This window comes from Neoarius graeffei, chromosome 1, assembly GCF_027579695.1.
Source record: "Neoarius graeffei isolate fNeoGra1 chromosome 1, fNeoGra1.pri, whole genome shotgun sequence".
NCBI classification, from domain to species: Eukaryota; Metazoa; Chordata; class Actinopteri; order Siluriformes; family Ariidae; genus Neoarius; species Neoarius graeffei.
Window position 1 is genome coordinate 76,398,876 of NC_083569.1, and position 20,672 is coordinate 76,419,547.

The 20,672-nt window shown below is 43.3% G+C and overlaps 1 protein-coding gene across 1 annotated transcript in view; it reads left to right on the plus strand.

The window, feature by feature from the left end:
• The first annotated feature begins 4,065 nt into the window (after positions 1-4,065).
• The window catches only part of chrnb1l (cholinergic receptor, nicotinic, beta 1 (muscle) like), a 37,529-nt gene continuing 20,922 nt past the window's right edge, over positions 4,066-20,672 (plus strand). Inside the window, exons 1-7 of the mRNA XM_060924906.1 lie at positions 4,066-4,156; positions 12,181-12,314; positions 15,704-15,748; positions 16,228-16,337; positions 16,636-16,744; positions 16,853-17,000; positions 18,904-19,089. Coding sequence (XP_060780889.1) covers positions 4,066-4,156; positions 12,181-12,314; positions 15,704-15,748; positions 16,228-16,337; positions 16,636-16,744; positions 16,853-17,000; positions 18,904-19,089 — 823 coding nt within the window. The remainder of the gene's footprint in view (positions 4,157-12,180; positions 12,315-15,703; positions 15,749-16,227; positions 16,338-16,635; positions 16,745-16,852; positions 17,001-18,903; positions 19,090-20,672) is intronic.

Consider the following 20,672-nt stretch of genomic DNA (forward strand, 5'->3'; position numbering starts at 1 on the left):
ACTAGCCAGTGTCACCTACATGTTTCCTTTGAGTCTGGTTCCAATCAAAGTTTCATCCTCAGGCTGCCTTGGGTTGTCGTTGTTTTTTTTTTCTCCTTGCTGCTGTCACCTCTGATTTCTTCTTCATTAATGATATAAATCAACAGTACATCCAGATTACTTTAAAGCTACTTTGTGGCAATGACTATTGTTAGGCACTCTACAAACAAATATTGAATTGAATATTGAATTGAACTGGCTAACTAACTACAGCCATTACATTTTCATCATGAAGGTCTTAGGAGAAGACTAAAATGAGAGAAAGTTTTAACAAAGCTATTATCTAGCTTTATCCAGTTTTCCACCAATACAACAAAATTCAGGTTGCTGAGATTTTCCACAGGGTTTTGTGGTATCCACATGCAATCAGACAGAAACTAAGGTACTTTCAGCTATGTTGTTAAAGCATAATTGAAATTATTCTATCCACATTCACTGGATATGAGCAATCAAGCACTCTGATTGGCTAATCTACTACTAGGCTATCAGCTCATATACTGTGAGTAGAGAAAAACAAAATGGCAGCGCGTGTTGCTGAATCAACTGAGGATGAAATAAAAACTCTACTCAAAAACAAAACCTCAAAAAATACAAATATATATATGGAATGAAAGTATTTGATTGTAAGAACGTATCTTTTTTTATTTTTCAAGAATTATTATTCACACATTTTTCACAAATGGCTACGGTCATTTCGCCGGTTTTGTTTACATTCTAAGTGGAAATTATTTTGTTGGATGTTTTGTATAAAGTTTTATTTATCGAATTTACAAAAAATAAAAATGTTCTGTTTCTCAAAATCCAGTGAATGTGGATAGAATAAAACAGTTATTCCACTCAATCTTGTCATATGTACATGGCTTATAGCCAACTAGGAGCTACAGGCCTCATCAGCTGTCAGCTTGTGTACGACTCGATTTCATGGAATAACTGTTAAATATTTCTCCTAAAAAAAAGGCATCTCTGGTAGGACACACTATATAAATTAAAACTTTCCCCCCTGCAGTACAAATGTGGTTTGTGATAATTGTAATAAAACAAATAGCTGTTTAAAAAAATAAGAAAAAAACTTCTGTTTGTATAAATCTTGGGCATCATGTATTATTTATGTTGCTTATACAATATATACGAGAGAATGTTATGGTCGACATCATGTCAAAATTTCTCATGTTCCTCTGATGTCTTATTTTGTGGACCAGCCACAGAGTTTAATCAAATCAGCGTAATTCCCATGTTCTGTTGCCCTTTTATGTTTCACTTGGCTCTGCTGTGGAAAACGGTTTGCTGTTACATCCGGTTCAATTCTGGACTCGGTGCTAACTTGCCAAGCATGTATTGCATTTGAACAGCTCAACTAATTCAGCTGGCTCTCATCTGACCTGAATATATCTTGGCTTAGTATCCAAACAGAATTAAAGTGGAAGTGCGGGAAGCTCAGTGCTGTCATCTTCCACATTCTCTGTGCTCCTGTACACGTTACTCATGTGTGGTGTATGGTAAGAAAATGTATCAGGATTCCCAGGCAGGATCAACCCTTGTTTATAGATGGAATATAAAACAAAGTGTGCAATTATTTATAACTTGCATGGTGTAGTATCTGATGGCCAGCCTCCAATTTCCTGTTGAGGTCATAGGTTCAGGTTGTGGAGCCACAATGAGATGGTATATGTGTTTTAAATATGCTCTTCATACAGTTTTCTAACTTTGACTAACACATGCTCACTGAATGGTACACACACACACACACACACGTAATAATGATGTTTACGTGTGCACTTTTATTGTTAGCTAGTCAGCTAGCTTGATGTATTTCAGTAACTTCCTCAGAAAATAATGTTAAGGATGTAATCCAGTGTCTATAGCTGAAACCATGACAATGAAAATTGTATTTAGATGCATACTAGACATTTAAAAAAAAATTATATCAAGGCATTTATGAAAATTGCATGTGATGATAAAATATGTTATCATGTGAAAAACCAGAAGCTGGAGGTGTGTTTCAACATGTTATGTCCTTAACACCACAGACATAGAAATTACTCTCAGAAATGAACAATGCATGAAAAATGCGTGATCAATTGTGAAAAGGAATTATTCCTACAGGAAAAATCACATCTGCAAAATGAAACCACAAAGCACCATGTGAAAAAATAACACTGGAAAATAATTGTCATTCGACCAAAAGTTTGTGAACATCTGACAATTACATTAATGGCATTTAGCAGATGCTCTTATCCAGAGCGACGTACAACATACCCAGAGCAGCCTGGGGTTAGGTGCCTTGCTCAAGGGTACTTCAGCCATTCCTGCTGGTCCAGGGAATCAAACTGGCAATCTTTTGGTCCCAAAGCTGCTTCTCTAACTATTAGGCCATGGCTTCTCCATCCATATTGTGCTAGTTAAACATCCCATTATAGATGTCATCCCCCTTTACTGTTCGAATAGCCTCCACTGTTCTGAGAAGGCTTTCCACTCAATTTTGAAGCATGGCTGTGGGGATTTGTCCATTCAGCCACGAGAGCATTAGTGAGGTCAGGCACTGGTGTGAGGTGAGGGTTGAGATCAGGGCTCTGTGCAGGCCACATGTGTTCTTCCACTCCAACCTTAGCACATCAGGTCTTAATGTTCCAGTGAAGGGAAATTGTAAGGCTACAGCATACAAAGACATTCTATACAATCATGTACTTCCAACTTTGTGGGAACAATTTGGGGAAGAAACACATATGGGTGTGATGGTCAGATGTCCACAAACATTTCCCATATGGTGTATTACATGTGAAAAAATAAACCGTACATCCTACATGTGAAAAATGAAATATCTAAAAAGCCCATAGATAAATTTCATCATTAAATTGTATTAATTCACATGTAAATGTCAGGTGGCTTTTTTTAAGGGAATTATTTCTGGCACTCCTACTTGTAATTACAACTTGAAGGATTTTCATCTGAAATTCTGAAGTCAGGAATTGTAGTTAGAATTGTATCCTTTTTTTTATAATCCTGCATTATGTTAAAGCATTCATTTTATTATAGCATTCTATTAAGACTTTTGTTTATTCTACTTTCATTTAAATGAAATAAATTTGACTGCTTGATTGTACAGCAATTTGAGGTACTGATTGAATAAAAGGAGCTCCATAAATAAAGTTTTTAATTTAAATGTTGTTGTTGTTGTTGTATCCATTTTGTGTTTTTTTTTATTTCACATGATAAAAAATAACTACCATACAATAAAGTTCTATTGTGGGTTGTTTGTTTGTTTTTGTGGTGTTGTTTTTTTAGCTGTATGTGGGTGTGTATGTGTGTGCGTGTGTGTGTATGCATGATTGAGTGTCCAATGCTTTATGCTGGTGACACTTAGCAGCCCCAGTGAATGCATGTCATACCTCCGAGAGACACAAAGAACAAACTGACCACAGCAGATAAAGCCAGGAGCTGAATGAGTGAAAGACAGATGGTGAGGGACAAGGAATGAAAGAAAGGAGAATGAAAGCATGAAAGTGTGGCATGTTGAAAGGTGCCTGAGAGACGTGCCTGGTGCCTACTTTCTGTCCGTGTGAGAGTCTGTGTTCCCTTTGGATCCTGTGGGGGAGAAGCTCCTGCTGTCTACTTTACTTTGTTCTTACTGCCAAAATACCCTTATTGCGATAGATTCCCCCTCTCATTCAATTACTGAAACACATAGGCGCACGCACACACACACACACACAAACCCATCAACAGGTGCTTGCCACTGGTGCCTACCATTCCCTACATCCCATAATTCCCTGTCCTGCCAATCATCCCACAGATCTACAGAGCACTGAAACCCAGAGAGGAAAGAAAGGATGGTGTGATCATGCCATAGTTCAGGCAAAAAAAAAAAAAAACTGTATACAGTTACAGGAACCATATTCACGACCCTGACACATCTATTTTCTGAACAAACCTCTGATCAGAAGAGCAAGGACAGAGATCTGGTGTGTATCCGAGAGTGAGTGTGTGTGTGTGAGACGTGCTACACATCACGATCTGGTCAAGGGGCCAATGTGTGACGTGAGTCAAACAGGCAAAATGGAGCGAGGAATGAAGGTTCTGCTTTGGGTTCTTTGGTCCAGTAGCATGTTTGCTCTCACAGGTAAGACTAATAGGTTTATGTGCCGTCGTCAAATGTCTTTTACTAGTCTTTGGTGTGTTTCATAATGTTATGAACATAGCATCATTATTCAGTTATTATGTGCTCAGTGATTTAAATATGATGTATTTGATAACGAGTTAAGTACTCGGTCGTGAGTGTGTTGACAGTTTACAGGTATGATCTCTGGAAGTCAGTTTTAAACCAATTTCTAAAACAGGAACGGATTTAATCCTAAGTACCAAAGGGCAGTGCGAAAGTCTTATTTGACCTTGGAATGTACAGTGAATATAAACAGAAAAATATACAGTGCACAGGTGTAGACAGGCTCCAACACTAATGCCGGGTGCCACATGACTTGCTTTATGGTCATAACAGTGAATGGCGTTTGTGCATGAAAGAAACAGAGAGGTGTCAGGGGAAAAAAAAGGATTGACAAAAAATATCATAATACAGGATGAATTCGATTATACTGAGTTTTTGAATTTTCACTTTGTCTAAGCTTTCTTTCCATGAATGAAACAAAATACCCAACACTTAGGAAATACGGTACTTAAGGTGTTAAGTATCTTCATGTGAAGGAAAAAAATTATATTTATATCATATTCTAGAAAAGCATGACTTACCCTTTGGTCAAAACTGATTGAAAATTATTTTAATGATGTTTAACAATTTAGGACACACATGAGCCAGGCTTTTACTTCCATCCTCAATTAGATGTAGATTTGAAAGAAAATTCCATCAAAATATTCTAATATTGTACAAATATAGAGGATTCAGTAAAATAAAATACATATTGAGATGTTGAGCTTAGTAATATTCTATTATTAATTTCTTACATCAATAACAACAAGAGCAGGGTTTTTATAAAATCTTCAATACTTTTCCAAATTCAGACCTAAAATTTCTTTAAATTCAGTATGAACTGATTAAGTAATAATCACAGTAAGTAAAACATCACTAAGTCATATTTTATCATTTATTTCTTGCAGTAGCAATATGCCAAAAAAAAAAAATCAACATACTTATTTGATGTCAGACCTTAAGTCACCCTATGATACACAGTACAAAACAAACCACCACACATTTAAATGCATCAAACTTTATTTACAGTATTTTCTATTTTGGAAATACTTTGTACTTATTGACTGAGTTAGATCGGGCCAGATGGGAAAATATTTGGCTCAAGGTCATGCCGTATGGACCGAGCTCAGTCCGTACAAACGACCAAGGGCCAAATATTTTCCCGTCCGGCCCAACCTAACTTAGTCAATAAGCATTTTATCATACAACCTTTTTTAACTAAGATACACAGTGGAAAACAATGAACAACGGTGTGCGAAAACAAACCAATCAATTTTTTTATTTGATTGACATCAAACCATGTATATCCTGAATCACATTTGCACAAGTTTGAAATAACAGCTTGAATTCTATAAAATATAACTGACTTTACTGTTCTCTCAAAATGAAAATGATTTGAAGATAACATCACAAGTAAAAGTCAGTTCAAACTCGGGTCAGCTCACGGAGACAACATCAATACAAGCCTATTAAATCTACACAAAAGAACTTTGATTTAAAAACAAAATAGTCAAGTCAGTTCAGTCTTCTTCATCTGATGACGACTCAATAACAACTTTTTTTTTCAGAACATGTATGTAAGAGACCCTACGTGTGGGTGGAGCACAGAGGACGGCAGAACAGAGATCAGGTTTTATAAAGGGCTTTATTGCCACACTTTTCAGTATAACAATGACAGACACACAACCGGCGTCTGGTTCAGGGCTGAGCTCCTTCTGCTCTCGCTCTCCCTCCTGATATAGGGCGCAGTCACTGGGAAGACACACAAACAGGTTAATTGCTCTCAGGTGGCGTGATTCTGCCACTTACCTTCCCTGACTCCGCCCTCCTGTCACAGACCGGCGCTTGACCACGCCCCCGCTGCCACATACCCCCACCGCCCGACTCAGGCCGGGCGGCCGTCCGGCCTGCAGCCGACTCCCCCCCCCCTTGACGGGAGAGGAAGTCCGCCACGACCATCTGCGCCCCCGGCCTGTGGACCACCTTGAAATTAAAGGGTTGGAGCGCCAGATACCAACGGATGATCCGCGCGTTGGCATCTTTCATGCGGTGGAGCCACTGGAGGGGCGCGTGGTCCGAACAGAGGGTGAAAGGGCGCCCCAGCAGGTAGTACCGGAGGGCAAGAACCGCCCACTTGATGGCCAGACACTCTTTCTCTATGGTGCTGTAGCGCCCCTCACGCACCGACAGCTTCCTGCTGATATACAGGACAGGGCGGTCCTCCCCCTCCACCTCCTGGGACAAAACCGCCCCCAGCCCTCTGTCCGACGCATCGGTCTGCAACATAAAAGGGAGAGAAAAGTCAGGGGAGTGTAGAAGTGGCCCCCCACACAGTGCAGCCTTTACCTCTGAGAAAGCCCGCTGGCACTGCTCCGTCCACTGGACCGGATCTGGTGCCCCCTTTTTAGTGAGATCAGTCAGCGGGCTGGTGACGTCCGAATAATTAGGTATAAACCTGCGATAATAGCCAGCCAGCCCCAGGAACTGTCTCACCCCCTTTTTGGTCTTGGGCCTCGGGCAGGCCGCAATTGCTGCCGTCTTATTAATTTGGGGACGCACCTGCCCGTTGCCCAAGTGGAAGCCCAGATACCGTACTTCCACCCGCCCAATCGCACACTTCTTTGGGTTGGCTGTGAGCCCCGCTCGCCTCAGCGACCTAAGGACGGCCCTCAGATGTTCGAGGTGCCGCTGCCAGTCATTGCTATAGATGATTATGTCATCTAAATATGCTGCCGCATATGTGGCGTGAGGGCGGAGGACTCTGTCCATCAGCCGCTGAAACGTTGCGGGGGCCCCAAACAGCCCAAACGGAAGGGTGACGAATTGGTGTAAACCAAACGGTGTGGAAAAGGCCGTTTTTTCTCGGGATAGTGGAGTCAAGGGGATCTGCCAATATCCCTTCGTCAAATCCAGTGTCAAATAAAAGCGAGCAGTGCCGAGTCGATCGAGCAACTCATCAATACGAGGCATTGGGTACGCGTCGAATTTAGACACCGCGTTGACTTTTCTATAGTCCACACAGAACCGGACCGACCCGTCGGCCTTGGGTACCAAGACCACCGGGCTGCTCCAGTCACTGTAGGACTCCTCGACGATGCCCATTTCGAGCATGGTCTGAAGTTCTTCCCGAACCACCTTTTTTTTGTGTTCAGGTAGCCTGTAAGGGCGGCTACGCACTACCACCCCCGGGGGCGTCTCTATGTGGTGCTCTATGAGGTTAGTGCGACCGGGCAGGGGCGAGAACACATCCGAAAACTCGGTCTGCAACTGGGCGACCTCCGTGAGTTGGGTCGGGGAGAGGTGGTCTCCACAGGGGACCGGAGAGGTACGTGATGCCAATGTCCCTTTTTGAACCTCCGGCCCCAGCTCCGCCTTCTCTGGAACTACCGACACCAACGCCACGGGGACCTCCTCGTTCCAGAGTTTAAGCAGGTTGAGGTGGTAAATCTGTAGCGCCCCACCCCTGTCCGTTCGCCTCACCTCATAGTCGACGTCCCCGACTCGCCGTGTGACCTCAAAGGGTCCTTGCCACTTGGCGATCAATTTGGAGCTCGACGTGGGCAACAGTACGAGTACCTTATCTCCCGGAGTGAACTCTCTAAGGCGCGTACCCTTGTTGTACAGGCGGGCTTGCCGTTCCTGGGCCTGCCGCAAATTCTCCTGAGTTAGGTGGGTGAGCGTGTGGAGTTTTGCGCGCAGGTCCATAACGTACTGAATTTCGTTCTTACTTTGTGAAGGTCCCTCCTCCCAATTTTCCCGCAGCACGTCCAGGATGCCGCGCGGCTTACGCCCATATAATAATTCAAACGGGGAGAACCCCGTGGAGGCTTGGGGGACCTCTCGCACTGAGAACAGCAAGGGTTCGAGCCACTTATCCCAGTTACGTGCGTCCTCACTTACGAATTTTTTAATAATATTTTTGAGGGTGCGGTTGAATCGTTCCACTAAACCGTCCGTTTGTGGGTGATACACGCTGGTGCGGATCGGCTTAATCCCCAATAACCCATACAGTTCGCGCAGTGTTCGTGACATAAACGTAGTGCCTTGATCAGTCAGAATCTCTTTCGGGATTCCAACTCGGGAGATGACGCGGAAGAGTGCCTCTGCAATACTGCGTGCTGAGATATTGCGCAGAGGCACTGCTTCCGGGTATCGCGTTGCATAGTCCACCAGAACTAATATAAAGCGGTACCCTCGTGTTGACCGATCTAATGGCCCGACGAGATCCATCCCAATTCTCTCAAACGGGGTCTCGATTAACGGTAGAGGGCGCAAAGGCGCTTTTGGAATGGCCGCTGGGTTTACTAACTGGCATTCGCGGCATGCCGTACACCACCTACGGACATCGCCGCGAATCCCCGGCCAATAGAAACGGGCCATTATTCGGGCTAGTGTCTTATCCTGCCCTAAGTGTCCAGCCATGGGATTAAAGTGAGCCGCCTGGAATACCAATTCCCGGCGGCTCTTCGGAATTAAAAGCTGCGTGACTCGCTCTTTCGTTTGAGTGTCCTGCGTCACTCGGTATAATCTATCCTTCATAATCGCGAAGTAGGGGAAGGACGGGGTGGCGTTCGGCTGGAGCGTTTGACCATCGATTACTCTCACTTGGTCAAACGCATGCCGCAGAGTCTCGTCTCGCGACTGCTCTAATGGGAAATCCGCGAGGGATTCCCCAATAGAGAGAGGAGCCGGCGGCTCCTCACTCTGACGCGGAGATGACGTAGACGGCTCTGTGACAGCTGCTCCCGCCAAAGCGACACCGGGACCTCCCCCTGTCAAATGGCAGGACCCACTCTCGACTAGGCGTGTCATTAAACCCCGAAATCCCGGCCAATCAGTCCCCAAAATTAGAGAGTGGGTAAGGCGAGGATTAACCGCCGCCTTTACTATGAATTTTTCCCCTCTGAAAATAATGTGGACCGACACCAAAGGGTAGCTGTGAACATCCCCGTGCACACATAACACCTTCACCCCTTGTGCTCCCCCCAATGCCTCGTTTTGAACCAGGCTTTGGCGAATTGAGGTCTGATTACAACCAGAATCCACCAACGCCTGATATGTAGCCCCTTGGATACTCACCGGTATGCGATACGCTCCGGCCCGATCGAGGGCGGCCTCTGGCGCGTCGGGGATCCGAACCACCGCGCCCACTTCCATTGCCGTGCACTGCTGTTGAAGGTGGCCCGGTTCCCCGCAGCGCCAGCAAACCGGCCCGGGCTTTCCCTCTGCACCGGTGATCTGGGGTTCACTCACCTGAGGTGGGGGAGAGACAGACACAGAAGGGAGAAACGGGAGGGCACCGCGGGTGCGGCGGGCCGGCTGGGGGGGTGCCGGCCCCCGCCTCCGCGGAGGGGGAATGGGGCGAGGACAGGACACAGGAGGAGGGGGAGAGAGAGAGAGAGAAGAGGAGAGAAGAGATGCCATCTGCTGTCCTGCCGCCGGGACGGCCGCCAGATGATCCTCCGCCAGCTCGACTGCCTGATCCAGCGACGCCGGGCGGTGGCACTGGACCCACTCCGCGGTTCCGGCTGGTAAGCGGGCGATGAACTGTTCCAGTACCACCTGGTCGACGATTCCCTCGGCGTCGCGATCGTTGGCCCTCAGCCACCGCCAGCAGGCGTCCCGGAGCTGCTGGCCGAACGCGAACGGCCGGCCGACTTCCTCCAGTCGCAGCGCGCGGAAGCGCTGGCGCTGTTGCTCCGGTGTGCGCCCCACGCGCTGGAGGACGGCCCGGCGGAGGTCCGCGAAGGCCAGCCGGCGGTCGGCGGGGAGCTGTAGCGCGGCCAGCTGTGCCTCTCCCGTGAGCAGGGGGAGGAGGCGCGCCGCGCGCTGCTCCATCGGCCACCCCGAGGCTTCGGCGACCTGTTCAAACAACGTGATGAACGCCTCGGGGTCGTCCTGCGGGCCCATCTTGGTGACAATGAGGGGAGACGGGCCCGCGGCCGGAGCGCTGGTGGACCCCGCCGACGCGAGGAGATGCCGGAACGCCTCGCGATCTTCCTGCTGGGCCAGCACCAGGGCTTCGAAGCGCTGCTCCTGCTCCTTTCGGAGCGTAACGAGTGCCTGGTGCTGGCTTTGCTGAGCCGTGGCGAGGGCGTGGACCAGATCGGCGAACGGGGAGGATTCCATGGGGCTGCTGGTTTGGTGCTCCACTGTCCCGGGTTTCGGCACCACTGTAAGAGACCCTACGTGTGGGTGGAGCACAGAGGACGGCAGAACAGAGATCAGGTTTTATAAAGGGCTTTATTGCCACACTTTTCAGTATAACAATGACAGACACACAACCGGCGTCTGGTTCAGGGCTGAGCTCCTTCTGCTCTCGCTCTCCCTCCTGATATAGGGCGCAGTCACTGGGAAGACACACAAACAGGTTAATTGCTCTCAGGTGGCGTGATTCTGCCACTTACCTTCCCTGACTCCGCCCTCCTGTCACAGACCGGCGCTTGACCACGCCCCCGCTGCCACAATGTAATTGACATTTTTCAAAGTAACAATTCAGAGCAAAACAAAAATGGTGGAAGCGAGGGAAATGGGCCCACATTCGGGCCCACATTCGGCTTTTTCCAGACCAGATTCAAAAATCCGTATCTGCCCAGTCATGTGACTTTTCCCGACAGTTTTATTCAGAGCATGCACACGGGTCCGTACGGGTTATCTCATCTCATCTCATTATCTCTAGCCGCTTTATCCTTCTACAGGGTCGCAGGCAAGCTGGAGCCTATCCCAGCTGACTACGGGCAAAAGGCAGGGTACACCCTGGACAAGTCGCCAGGTCATCACAGGGCTGACACATAGACACAGACAACCATTCACACTCACGGTCAATTTAGAGTCACCAGTTAACCTAACCTGTATGTCTTTGGACTGTGGGGGAAACCGGAGCACACCCACACGGACAGAACATGCAAACTCCACACAGAAAGGCCCTCGCCGGCCCCAGGGCTCGAACCCAGGACCTTCTTGCTATGAGGCGACAGCGCTAACCACTACACCACCGTGCCGCCTCGTACGGGTTATATGATAAAGAAATATATTTTTGTGAGGAGGAAATAAGATTTCTAAAGGCAATCCAATTCAGTTAAATATAATGTTAGCTTCCTGATGGGTTATAACTGCTCTCCAGACCTGCCTGATCCATCCTGATGCCCAACTTCTTGCTAAGGTTCTCATCACATCGCTCCTGTGCAGGATGACCTATATGGATAGTTTAAAGATACATTTTGAAGCTGGCTTTAGACAATTAATACAAACAATTTTGCTATGATGGCTGAGGACTACAACTGCCATTATAACTTTAGGACTGCAGTTGTCATGAACAATTTTGCACTCAAGTCTCCATCAATAAACAGTTGATAACTTCAACAAAATAGACTTTATGCTAAAACTATAATGAATTTCCTGGTTATACAATTGCACTTTTTGACCATATAGGGCCTACATAGAGTAGTGAGTTATTTATAAGCACACTATCTGTTATCACCCAAATGAGGATGGGTTCCCTTTTGAGTCTGGTTCCTCTCAAGGTTTCTTCCTCATGTTGTCTCAGGGAGTTTTTCCTGACCACCATCACCTCAGGCTTGCTCATTAGGGAAAAATGTATTCATTCATATGTTCAAAATCTATATTTTTCTCTAAAGCTGCTTTGCGACAATGTCTGTTGTTAAAAGCGCTATAGAAAAACATTGACTTGACTTGATTATCACTAACGCTAACTTCACCAAAACTGTCTAATTGGTTATTTTTCAAATACATGTCTCAGAATCATTGCCTGTGCATGAGGATATGTGGTCAGATCACGCAGTGTGGTTTCCTTAGTACTGTTGACACAAATGTGACATTTCTATGATCTATTGTAATATTCACCAAAAGTCCTCACTGTAAATTTTTCTTGTCATGCCCCACTTCACTAAATGCACAAAGATGTTGTGTGTGTCTGTATTTAGGAGGTTCTGAGGCAGAGCGAAGGCTGTTGCAGACTCTATTTAAGGATTATAACCTGAAGGTGCGTCCTGCTCGGGCCTGGAATGAGACAGTAATGGTCAGAGTTGGGATGACGCTAGTGCAGCTCATTAGTCTGGTAGGATTTCACACACTCACACATGAGCACACACACACACACAAACATGAACTGTATTATGTATTTCAGGGCTCAGTTTGAGCGGAAATGCACAGGAAAGCCAGCTCCCTGGTTAAAACAATTAGCAAAATAAGGAACACCCATACACCTGCTGTTTCATGCAGTTCTCTAATCAGCCAATCTCTTGACAGCAGCACAATGCATAAAATCATGCAGATACAAATCAAAAGCTTCAGTTAATGTTCACTTCAAACATCAGAATGGGAAAAAGTGTGGCTTTCACTGTGGCATGGGTGTTGATTTGAGAGCCAGATGGACTGGTTTGAGTATTTCAGAAACTGCTGATCTCCTGGGGTTTTCACACACAACAGTCTCGAGAGTTTACACAGAATGGTGCGAAAAACAAAAAAAAAAAAATTGGGTGAGTGAGTGACAGTTCTGTGGGTGGAAACGTCTTGTTGATAAGAGAGGTCAGAGGAAAATGGCCAGATTGGTTCGAGCTGCCAGGAAAGATATAGTAACTCAAAGCAATTCTTTACAACCGTGGTGAGCAGAAAAGCATCTCAGCATGCAACAGCAGAAGACCACATTGGGTTCCACTCCTGCAGCCAAGAACAGGAATCTTAGAATCAAGAACAAGTTCCTATTAAAGTGGCCGGTGAGGGTATATAGAATATGCAATAACGATGCAATATAAAGATTGCATAGTTTGGGACACAGCAGTTTGTCCCAAATACAGGCTTCTTGATCCCAAACCAACATTTTAAGATAGGAAAATGCGATTACCATTCTTCTCTGTTTGACACTTTGAGAACAATCCAAAGAATGTATTTTCCACATCAATTAGGAATGATTTTATTTGCTGAAAACCATCTAGCATGAATAAATTATAACATTTTATGTATGCAAACTATAGTACAAGTGTATTGAAATGATCTTTGGTAAAATAAAATGAGTTCTGGTACAGTACATTGTAATCCAGTTAAAGTGAGACGACCTTTCGATTTCATAAACTCGGTGAAATTTAGTTCCGTCTGAAATTTGGTCATTGTGATATATATTTATTTCTGCAATATCTGCCAAAAAAAAACCAGGCCATTCTGTGACTGGGAAGTTATTTAATTTGAGGGGATTCCCTAGAACAGGGTTTCCCAAAGTGTGGTGCGCGAGCTGCCACTAGGGGGTGCACAAGATAAAAAATGTAATGGCGATTTTTAACTCTTCTTCTACGCCGTAACGGTTCTGCAGTAGTTTGTGGCTTCATTCATTCATTCGCGATGCTCAACTGGTTGAAATCGGCAAAACTAAATACGCGACCACAAATCACTACAGTTGCAGTTCAAGCGAAAGGCACTTGTGGATTTCTGGACTGCGTCGATGCCGTCATACACAGTCCTGGCAAAACAGGCCTTGAGAGTTTTGATGCCCTTCGCAACAACTTATCTGTGCGAAGCTGGGTTCTCCGCTTTGGCAGCAATTAAAACTAAACATCGGCAAAGACTGGGAGATGTTGAGAAAGATTTGAGGCTGAGACTGTCTTCAATTACCCCAAACATCGGAGAGCTCTGTACCAAGATGCAGGCCCATCCGTTGCATTAATATTGGTATGTATTTGGCCAAATGGCATTGATCTTGCTAAAAATATATACTGCTACTGAAAATAGGACCTATATAGCCTACTGACCCACCGTCTGTCTGTCTGTCTGTCGCTGCAGACTGAGCCGCCAGCGCTGCACTTCACAATCAGATGGATCCTCTTCTTTATCTGTTCCTGATATGCTCCTTAATTGTTGTATCTCTTTAAAATGCATATGTTCATAATTATCATTGCTATTTTTACTGTTATTATATGTTAACTTTTTTGCAAATTAAATTCATTCTCAATTCATTTTCATAACCTTGTAATGACAGGGTTGTGTTGCTAGTGTTTTAAACACGGATGAAAATAATATATTTTCCCCATATCTGGCTGGTAGACTACGCCTCGATGTGATCTCACTTTGTAATGAATTTGCGCATTTACTGTGTTGCAACGTTTTAAAACTGTTACATTTCAATCAAATTCTATCTAATTCAAATACGAGGGCACATAATATGTTAATGTGATTCGATGTTCTCATTCGAGCACGACGTACTGCCTTTGTAAGAAAGCTTTGGTGTTTTTTTTCTTCACTTTTGTGGTTTCCTGCAGGTGTGGCAAACGATGTTTGTTATCATTTTAGCACGATTAAAGATGCTGCCTTTATAAGAAAGCGTGTGTTTTTTGAAACTGGGGAACTGGGGGTGCGTCAACCTGGTTGGAGTATAGAAGGGGGTGCGCGGCCAAAAAAGTTTGGGAACCGCTGCCCTAGAAAATGCATGAAATCGCTCGCTTCACACAGTCAAGCAGACAGAGGAAGTCCATGTGCGCATGCACAGGTTTACCACCTTCTTCTTTTGAGTTTTACAGCAGCTGGCATCCACAGTGTTGCATTACTGCCATCTACAGGTTTACCTTGACTGTGCACTGACAGTTCCATCATTCTGTCACTAAACGAACAGCTGATCACACCAAGGTGCTGGCTGACCGCCGATATTTATTAGTTTGGGCCTGCATTTCCTTTCCTTCGGAACATAATGTCTTTTCTTCTTGCTTTCCATTACTGTAGTCGGTCTTTCACATTTCATTTGCACACTCACGTCCACCATTTTTCTCTCCTGTTTCAGATTTGTATCCCAAAATGTCTTGCATGAACGGGGAAAGCCCACCACGTCATGCATGATGTAGTATCTTGAATTGGGTCATGGTGAAGCAGGAAAAATAGCAGAGAATTTAAGGCCACATGGCCCTAAATTCATTAATCGTTCTTTTTTTTTAATTAATCAATTTGGAAGTATGTTATTCGAATTCAGTAGCTTTTGGTCCACTAAACAAAAATAATTGGGTGTCAGGGAAAATTATTTTTATGACCTACACTTGAAAAATCTAAAAGGCAGTCTACCTTTAAAATCTAATGACTACAGAATTATGTTAAGATAAGTGATGTCTCAACGTGTGTTTCTCTCTGTAACTAACATCTTAGCATCCAACTACTGTCAAATAAACAGCCAATGTTTTACAATGTTGTAAATGTTTTTCAGTTCAACCACTAATTGCAATTTGACTACTGACCATTATTTGGGCTCAAAAAAAAAAAAAAATCACAGAAGACAACGGCTAAATGAAATAGTCTGACACAATACTATTTTTTTCCAACATTTCTTCATCGCTGGCTATGGCATTAATGAAAGCTTTAATAAAGTGCCGAGCCATGCGTGAGCCATTAGACTTCATCTAACAGGATTGAGTGTTCCACTGCTGCAGGATTTAGCCACCGCGTGATTCTATCAGTGTGTCTCCTCTCCTGCAGGACGAGAAGAATGGAGAGATGACAACCAATGTGTATATGAACCTGGTGAGAAGCACACTCCATTTATCTTCCTGCACCGATTGGCTCTGTTTCTGTTCTGTCTTAATTCACTTGTCACTTTGTATAATTAGAATTTATTACATCTCTGTTTTGCTCCAAGCCTGCTTTCTTTGTAACGTCTCTTATGTTCTCTGGTGTTGTGCAACTAATTAGTGTGCTATAATTTCTACAGTAATGTGTCATTCTTTGTGTGTCTGAAAGAGGGCTCGATAAAATTTAGTTTCAATTATAAAATCAAAATACCACTTCCTGTTTCCTGATAATAAACCTTCATGTGTAATTCAGTTCTGACCCAAACCACAGACTATTAATGATCTGGATGGTGTGTGGGGTTGGAACTGAATTTTAGAGAGAGGTAAATTTCCAGGAACGGCCTGTAATGTTACGTATCACCCCTGTTCCTACCATTGCTCTCCCTCTGTCTGTCCCTGCTTCCTTTTGCCTCCCCATCCTTCCTTCTTCAGGCGTGGTCTGACTACAGGTTGTCCTGGAATCCAAAGGAATACGATAATATTGATGTTATCCGAATCCCCCCTGCCAAAGTATGGCGCCCAGACATTTACCTGATCAACAAGTGAGTGCTCATTGTCCATATTTAAACCATCTTCATATTTAAATGTTACAGCTACACCTATATCCTGTGGCTCTACTATAATATGACGTCCAGCCTGTCATAACCTGTCATAACTTCTTGTTTAAGCTCTGTGTATATCTGACCTCTGTGTCCATGCACCCAAAGCTATGCAGCGGAAATAACAGAGTCAAAAGCAGTGTTGCATACTTGCATCTGGAAGTGTATCAAAAGTTATATCTGTTGTATTTCAGATGTTGTTAAAAAGCACTAAGTGAAAGTGGTTTTGTTCATTTTGCAGTAATGATGGGCAGTTTGATGTTGCTCTTTATGTGAATGTGCTGGTTAATAGTAATGGCATGGTTTCCTGGCTGCCTCCAGCTATATACCGCAGCTCCTGCTCCATTGAGGTACAGCTAAAACTGTCGCACAAACTGCAATCATTCATCAACTTAACAATATTAAACAAGGAATTGTCTGATAAAAGCTAATGCTAATATGCAGCTCTGTTTCTCCAGGTGGCCTATTTCCCATTTGACTGGCAGAATTGCACGATGGTGTTTCGTTCATACACGTATGACGCCTCAGAGGTGGACCTACAGTACAGCTTGGATGAGGATGGAAAAGAGATTCATGAAATAGTCATAGATGAAAATGCTTTTACTGGTCAGTCCCCTTCCTGTGTCTAGGAACATTACTTCCTGTCATCTGTCTGATGTTTTCCCAACTGCCCTGTATCCAAAAAAAAAAGGTTCTCTACAAACTGCAAAGCATTATATGTGGCTGTTAATATTACAGTCAGGCTGTCTGTTGTTGCCCAAATGAGGATGGGTTCCCTTTTGAGTCTGGTTCCTCTCGAGGTTTCTTCCTCATGTCGTCTGAGGGAGTTTTTCCTTGCCACCGTCGCCACAGGCTTGCTCATTGGGGATAGATTAGGGATAAAATTAGCTCATGTTTTAAGTCGTTCAAATTCTGTAAAGCTGCTTTGCGACAATGTTTATTGTTAAAAGCGCTGTACAAATAAACTTGATTTGATTTGATATGTGCTGTGCATCATGTACAGTAGACTAGATTGTTTGGATATTAAAGCTAGACTGCCTTTCAGATTTTTCAAGTGTAGGTTATAAAAAGAATTTTCCCCAACACCCAATTATTTTTGTTTACTGAACCGAAAGCTCCTTAATTCGAATCACAGACTTCCAATTTGATTAGGTTTTTTAAATAGAACAATTAATGAATTTAGGGCCACATGGCCCTAAATTCTCCACTATTTTTCCTGCTTCACCATGACCCAACTCAAGATACTACATCATGCATCACATGGTGGGCTTTCCCCGTTCATGCAAGGCATTATGGGATATAAATTTGAAACAGGAGAGGAAAATGACGGACGTGAGTGTGCGAATGAAATGTGAAAGACCAATGACAGAAATGGAAAGCGAGAAGAAAAGATATTATGTGGCAAAGGAAAGGAAATGCAGGACCAAACTAATAAATACTGGTGGTCAGCGTTTCCGGCTGAGAGTACGTCGTGCGCATTCTGGCTGCCGCTTCTCACCAGAGCTTTTTTTTTTATTTTATTTTATTTCTTTTTCAATTTTCATTTTATTTATTTATTTTTTCTGTGTGTTTGTGTAGTTTGATGTTTGTTTGAGTGTTTTGTCCGCCAGTGGTGGTGTAGCTCCGGACCCAGTTTTGGGCGTTGGTTCCCTCTAGGCCTTGGTTCGCTGTGGGTGATGCCTGTGCTCCCAGCTATGGACTGCAGTGAGCTCGCTGCTCATTTAACATTCGTGGTTGTCCAGCGCTCTGCGCTTTAATGCTTGGCGTGATGTTCCGAGTGATGTTGCTCGGTGGTGTCGCAGCGGCTGTGCAGGCAGTTTGGGACACACCAGCGCTCTGCGTGGTGGAGCTTCTGTGCTCGCTTTGTGGATCCATGGCGTGGTGTTCGAGCGATGTGGCTGACGGCGTCACGGCGGCTGTGCTGGAGATGTGGGACTCGTTTTCATGCGCCTTTTGGTGGGACTGTGGCTGCTACACCACTGGAATTACATCTTGACCCCTACTTGGTGGACTTTTTACTTTTATTTTTTATTATTTATTCACTTATTTATTTATTATGTTTTATTGTTATTATTTTTTTCTTTGTCTATAATTGTAAAGTGTCCTTGGGTTTCTTGAAAGGCGCTATATAAGTTGAACTTATTATTATTATTATTATTATTATTATCAGCTGTTTGTTTAGCGACAGAATGATGTAACTGTCAGTGCACGGTAAAAGGTAAATCTGCACATGCGCACACGGACTTCTGCTTGACTGTGTGAAGCGAGCGATTTCATGCACATTATTTTTTAGGGAATTCCCTCAAATTAAATAACTTCCCAGCCACAGAATGGCCTGATATTTTGTGAGATATTACAGAAATAAACATATATCACAATGACCAAATTTCCGAGGGAACTAAATTTCACCAATTTTATGAAATCGAAAGGTCGTCTAGCTTTAACTTACTGCAGTGCATTAAGATGGATGGATGGATTTTAGTGTTGATTTTGTGTCATCTTTGCTCAGAGAATGGAGAATGGCAGATCTGCCACAAACCCAGCAGGAAGAACATCCAGGAGGACCTCTATGAAGACATCACGTTCTATCTGATCATCGAGAGGAAACCACTTTTCTACATCATCAACATCATCGTACCCTGCATCCTTACTAGTGTGTTGGCTATATTTGTGTTCTATCTGCCACCAGGGGCAGGTGAGATTACATAGCATAGTTACAGTAAGAGTTCACACTTGCTCGTGGTGGTCTTTATCTTTTTAGTAGTGCTTAAATCTTCAGCCAGTGTAAGTGATTCATTGGTTAACTTTAAACACTGAGACTTAATAATAATAATAATAATAATAAACTTTATTAGGCACAGGGTTTCAAAAGCTGACACTTATTTCCATGAAAGCTGTGCATAACATAAATATAAATGAATGGCAAATATATAATAGCATAGAATAAATAAAAATATGATCATGTGGATAAAAATATTACAACTTATGGCGATTTGTATTGACAGCTGAAACTTTAAGAAATAGTGTGAAATTTTTAATAACTTAGAGGTTTGAGTACATTGGACAATTTAGAGTTAATCTAGAATATTTTTAGTTATATATATAACCAAAAGGTTGAGCAAAATGATTTAACATGCTTAGAGTTTTTAACTATAGAATCTAGACTGTTGAATAATTGAGCAGCAGAATATTTGAAGGATCTAGAACCAGACTTGGATGATCTGTTGACCATGTGGATGTTAGATTTGTTTCTAGTGTTATAGTTATGTACTTCAGAATTGCGGGTAAACATGTTCCTGAGGTATGATGGGAAAAGTTCTTTCAAGCATTTGAATGCAAATAGTCATTTATGGAAAGTCCAACGATCAGTGAAAGGGATCCAACCCAACTCTCTAAACAAGTTTTCAGATCGTTCTTCTCTGGTCTTCTTTTGGAGAATAATGCAGGCACCTCTCTTCTGCAACCTTAGTAACCTGTCGAGGCTTGTCTTGTCAGCATTAGAAACTTATAAAAGTTTAGCTTAAACATTGTTTTAACAGCATGTTGAGTCATTCGGGTCATGTTTGTGCTCTCAAAGATTGTATATTTAAAGGAGAACTGAAGTCATTTTTACACTTACTTTATTTCTTAATTAACGTGTTATTCAATTATGTTTCCAATTTTAGTAACCTTATATTGTGACTCATATTGGCAAATAATTGCAATTAAATATTAAACTTATTGGCCTATTCGTTTTTTAGCCATGTTGAATTTAGTTGTTTGGTCCACGGCAGGCGTCACTTATCCGCGCGACCTTCACGACACTTGTGCGAGACTTCAAAACGTGAAGTGTCAGCCAGGTGTCAGTGCCGCCATTTTGAAAACTGTTTTCCAAACAAAATATTGCACAAAAACGAGTTTAAATGATGATTATTGCCTACTTTTTTCAAACTTTCCTGATTGCTATCAAAACAAACAAAACTTCCAGCTTGATTACATCAGCATTCGAAAGAGGTCGTGCACGTCTTTTGACAACGTTGGCAGATGTTGGTCACTTTGATTTCTGCTGTATGTTTTACTTCCGTCCTACGATGTCTTGCACAGGTCTCAACAAATCTTGTTTACAGCCATTGCTTTTACATATGGACTGATATATTACATAGCATATTTCAAACACTCATAACTTGCTATAGCAGTGACAAAATAGCTATCAAAAATGCATTCCTATATTTAATAAAATGAGAAATAGAATTTTGATAATAAAAAATTTGCTTTCAATTCTCCTTTAAATCATTTCTT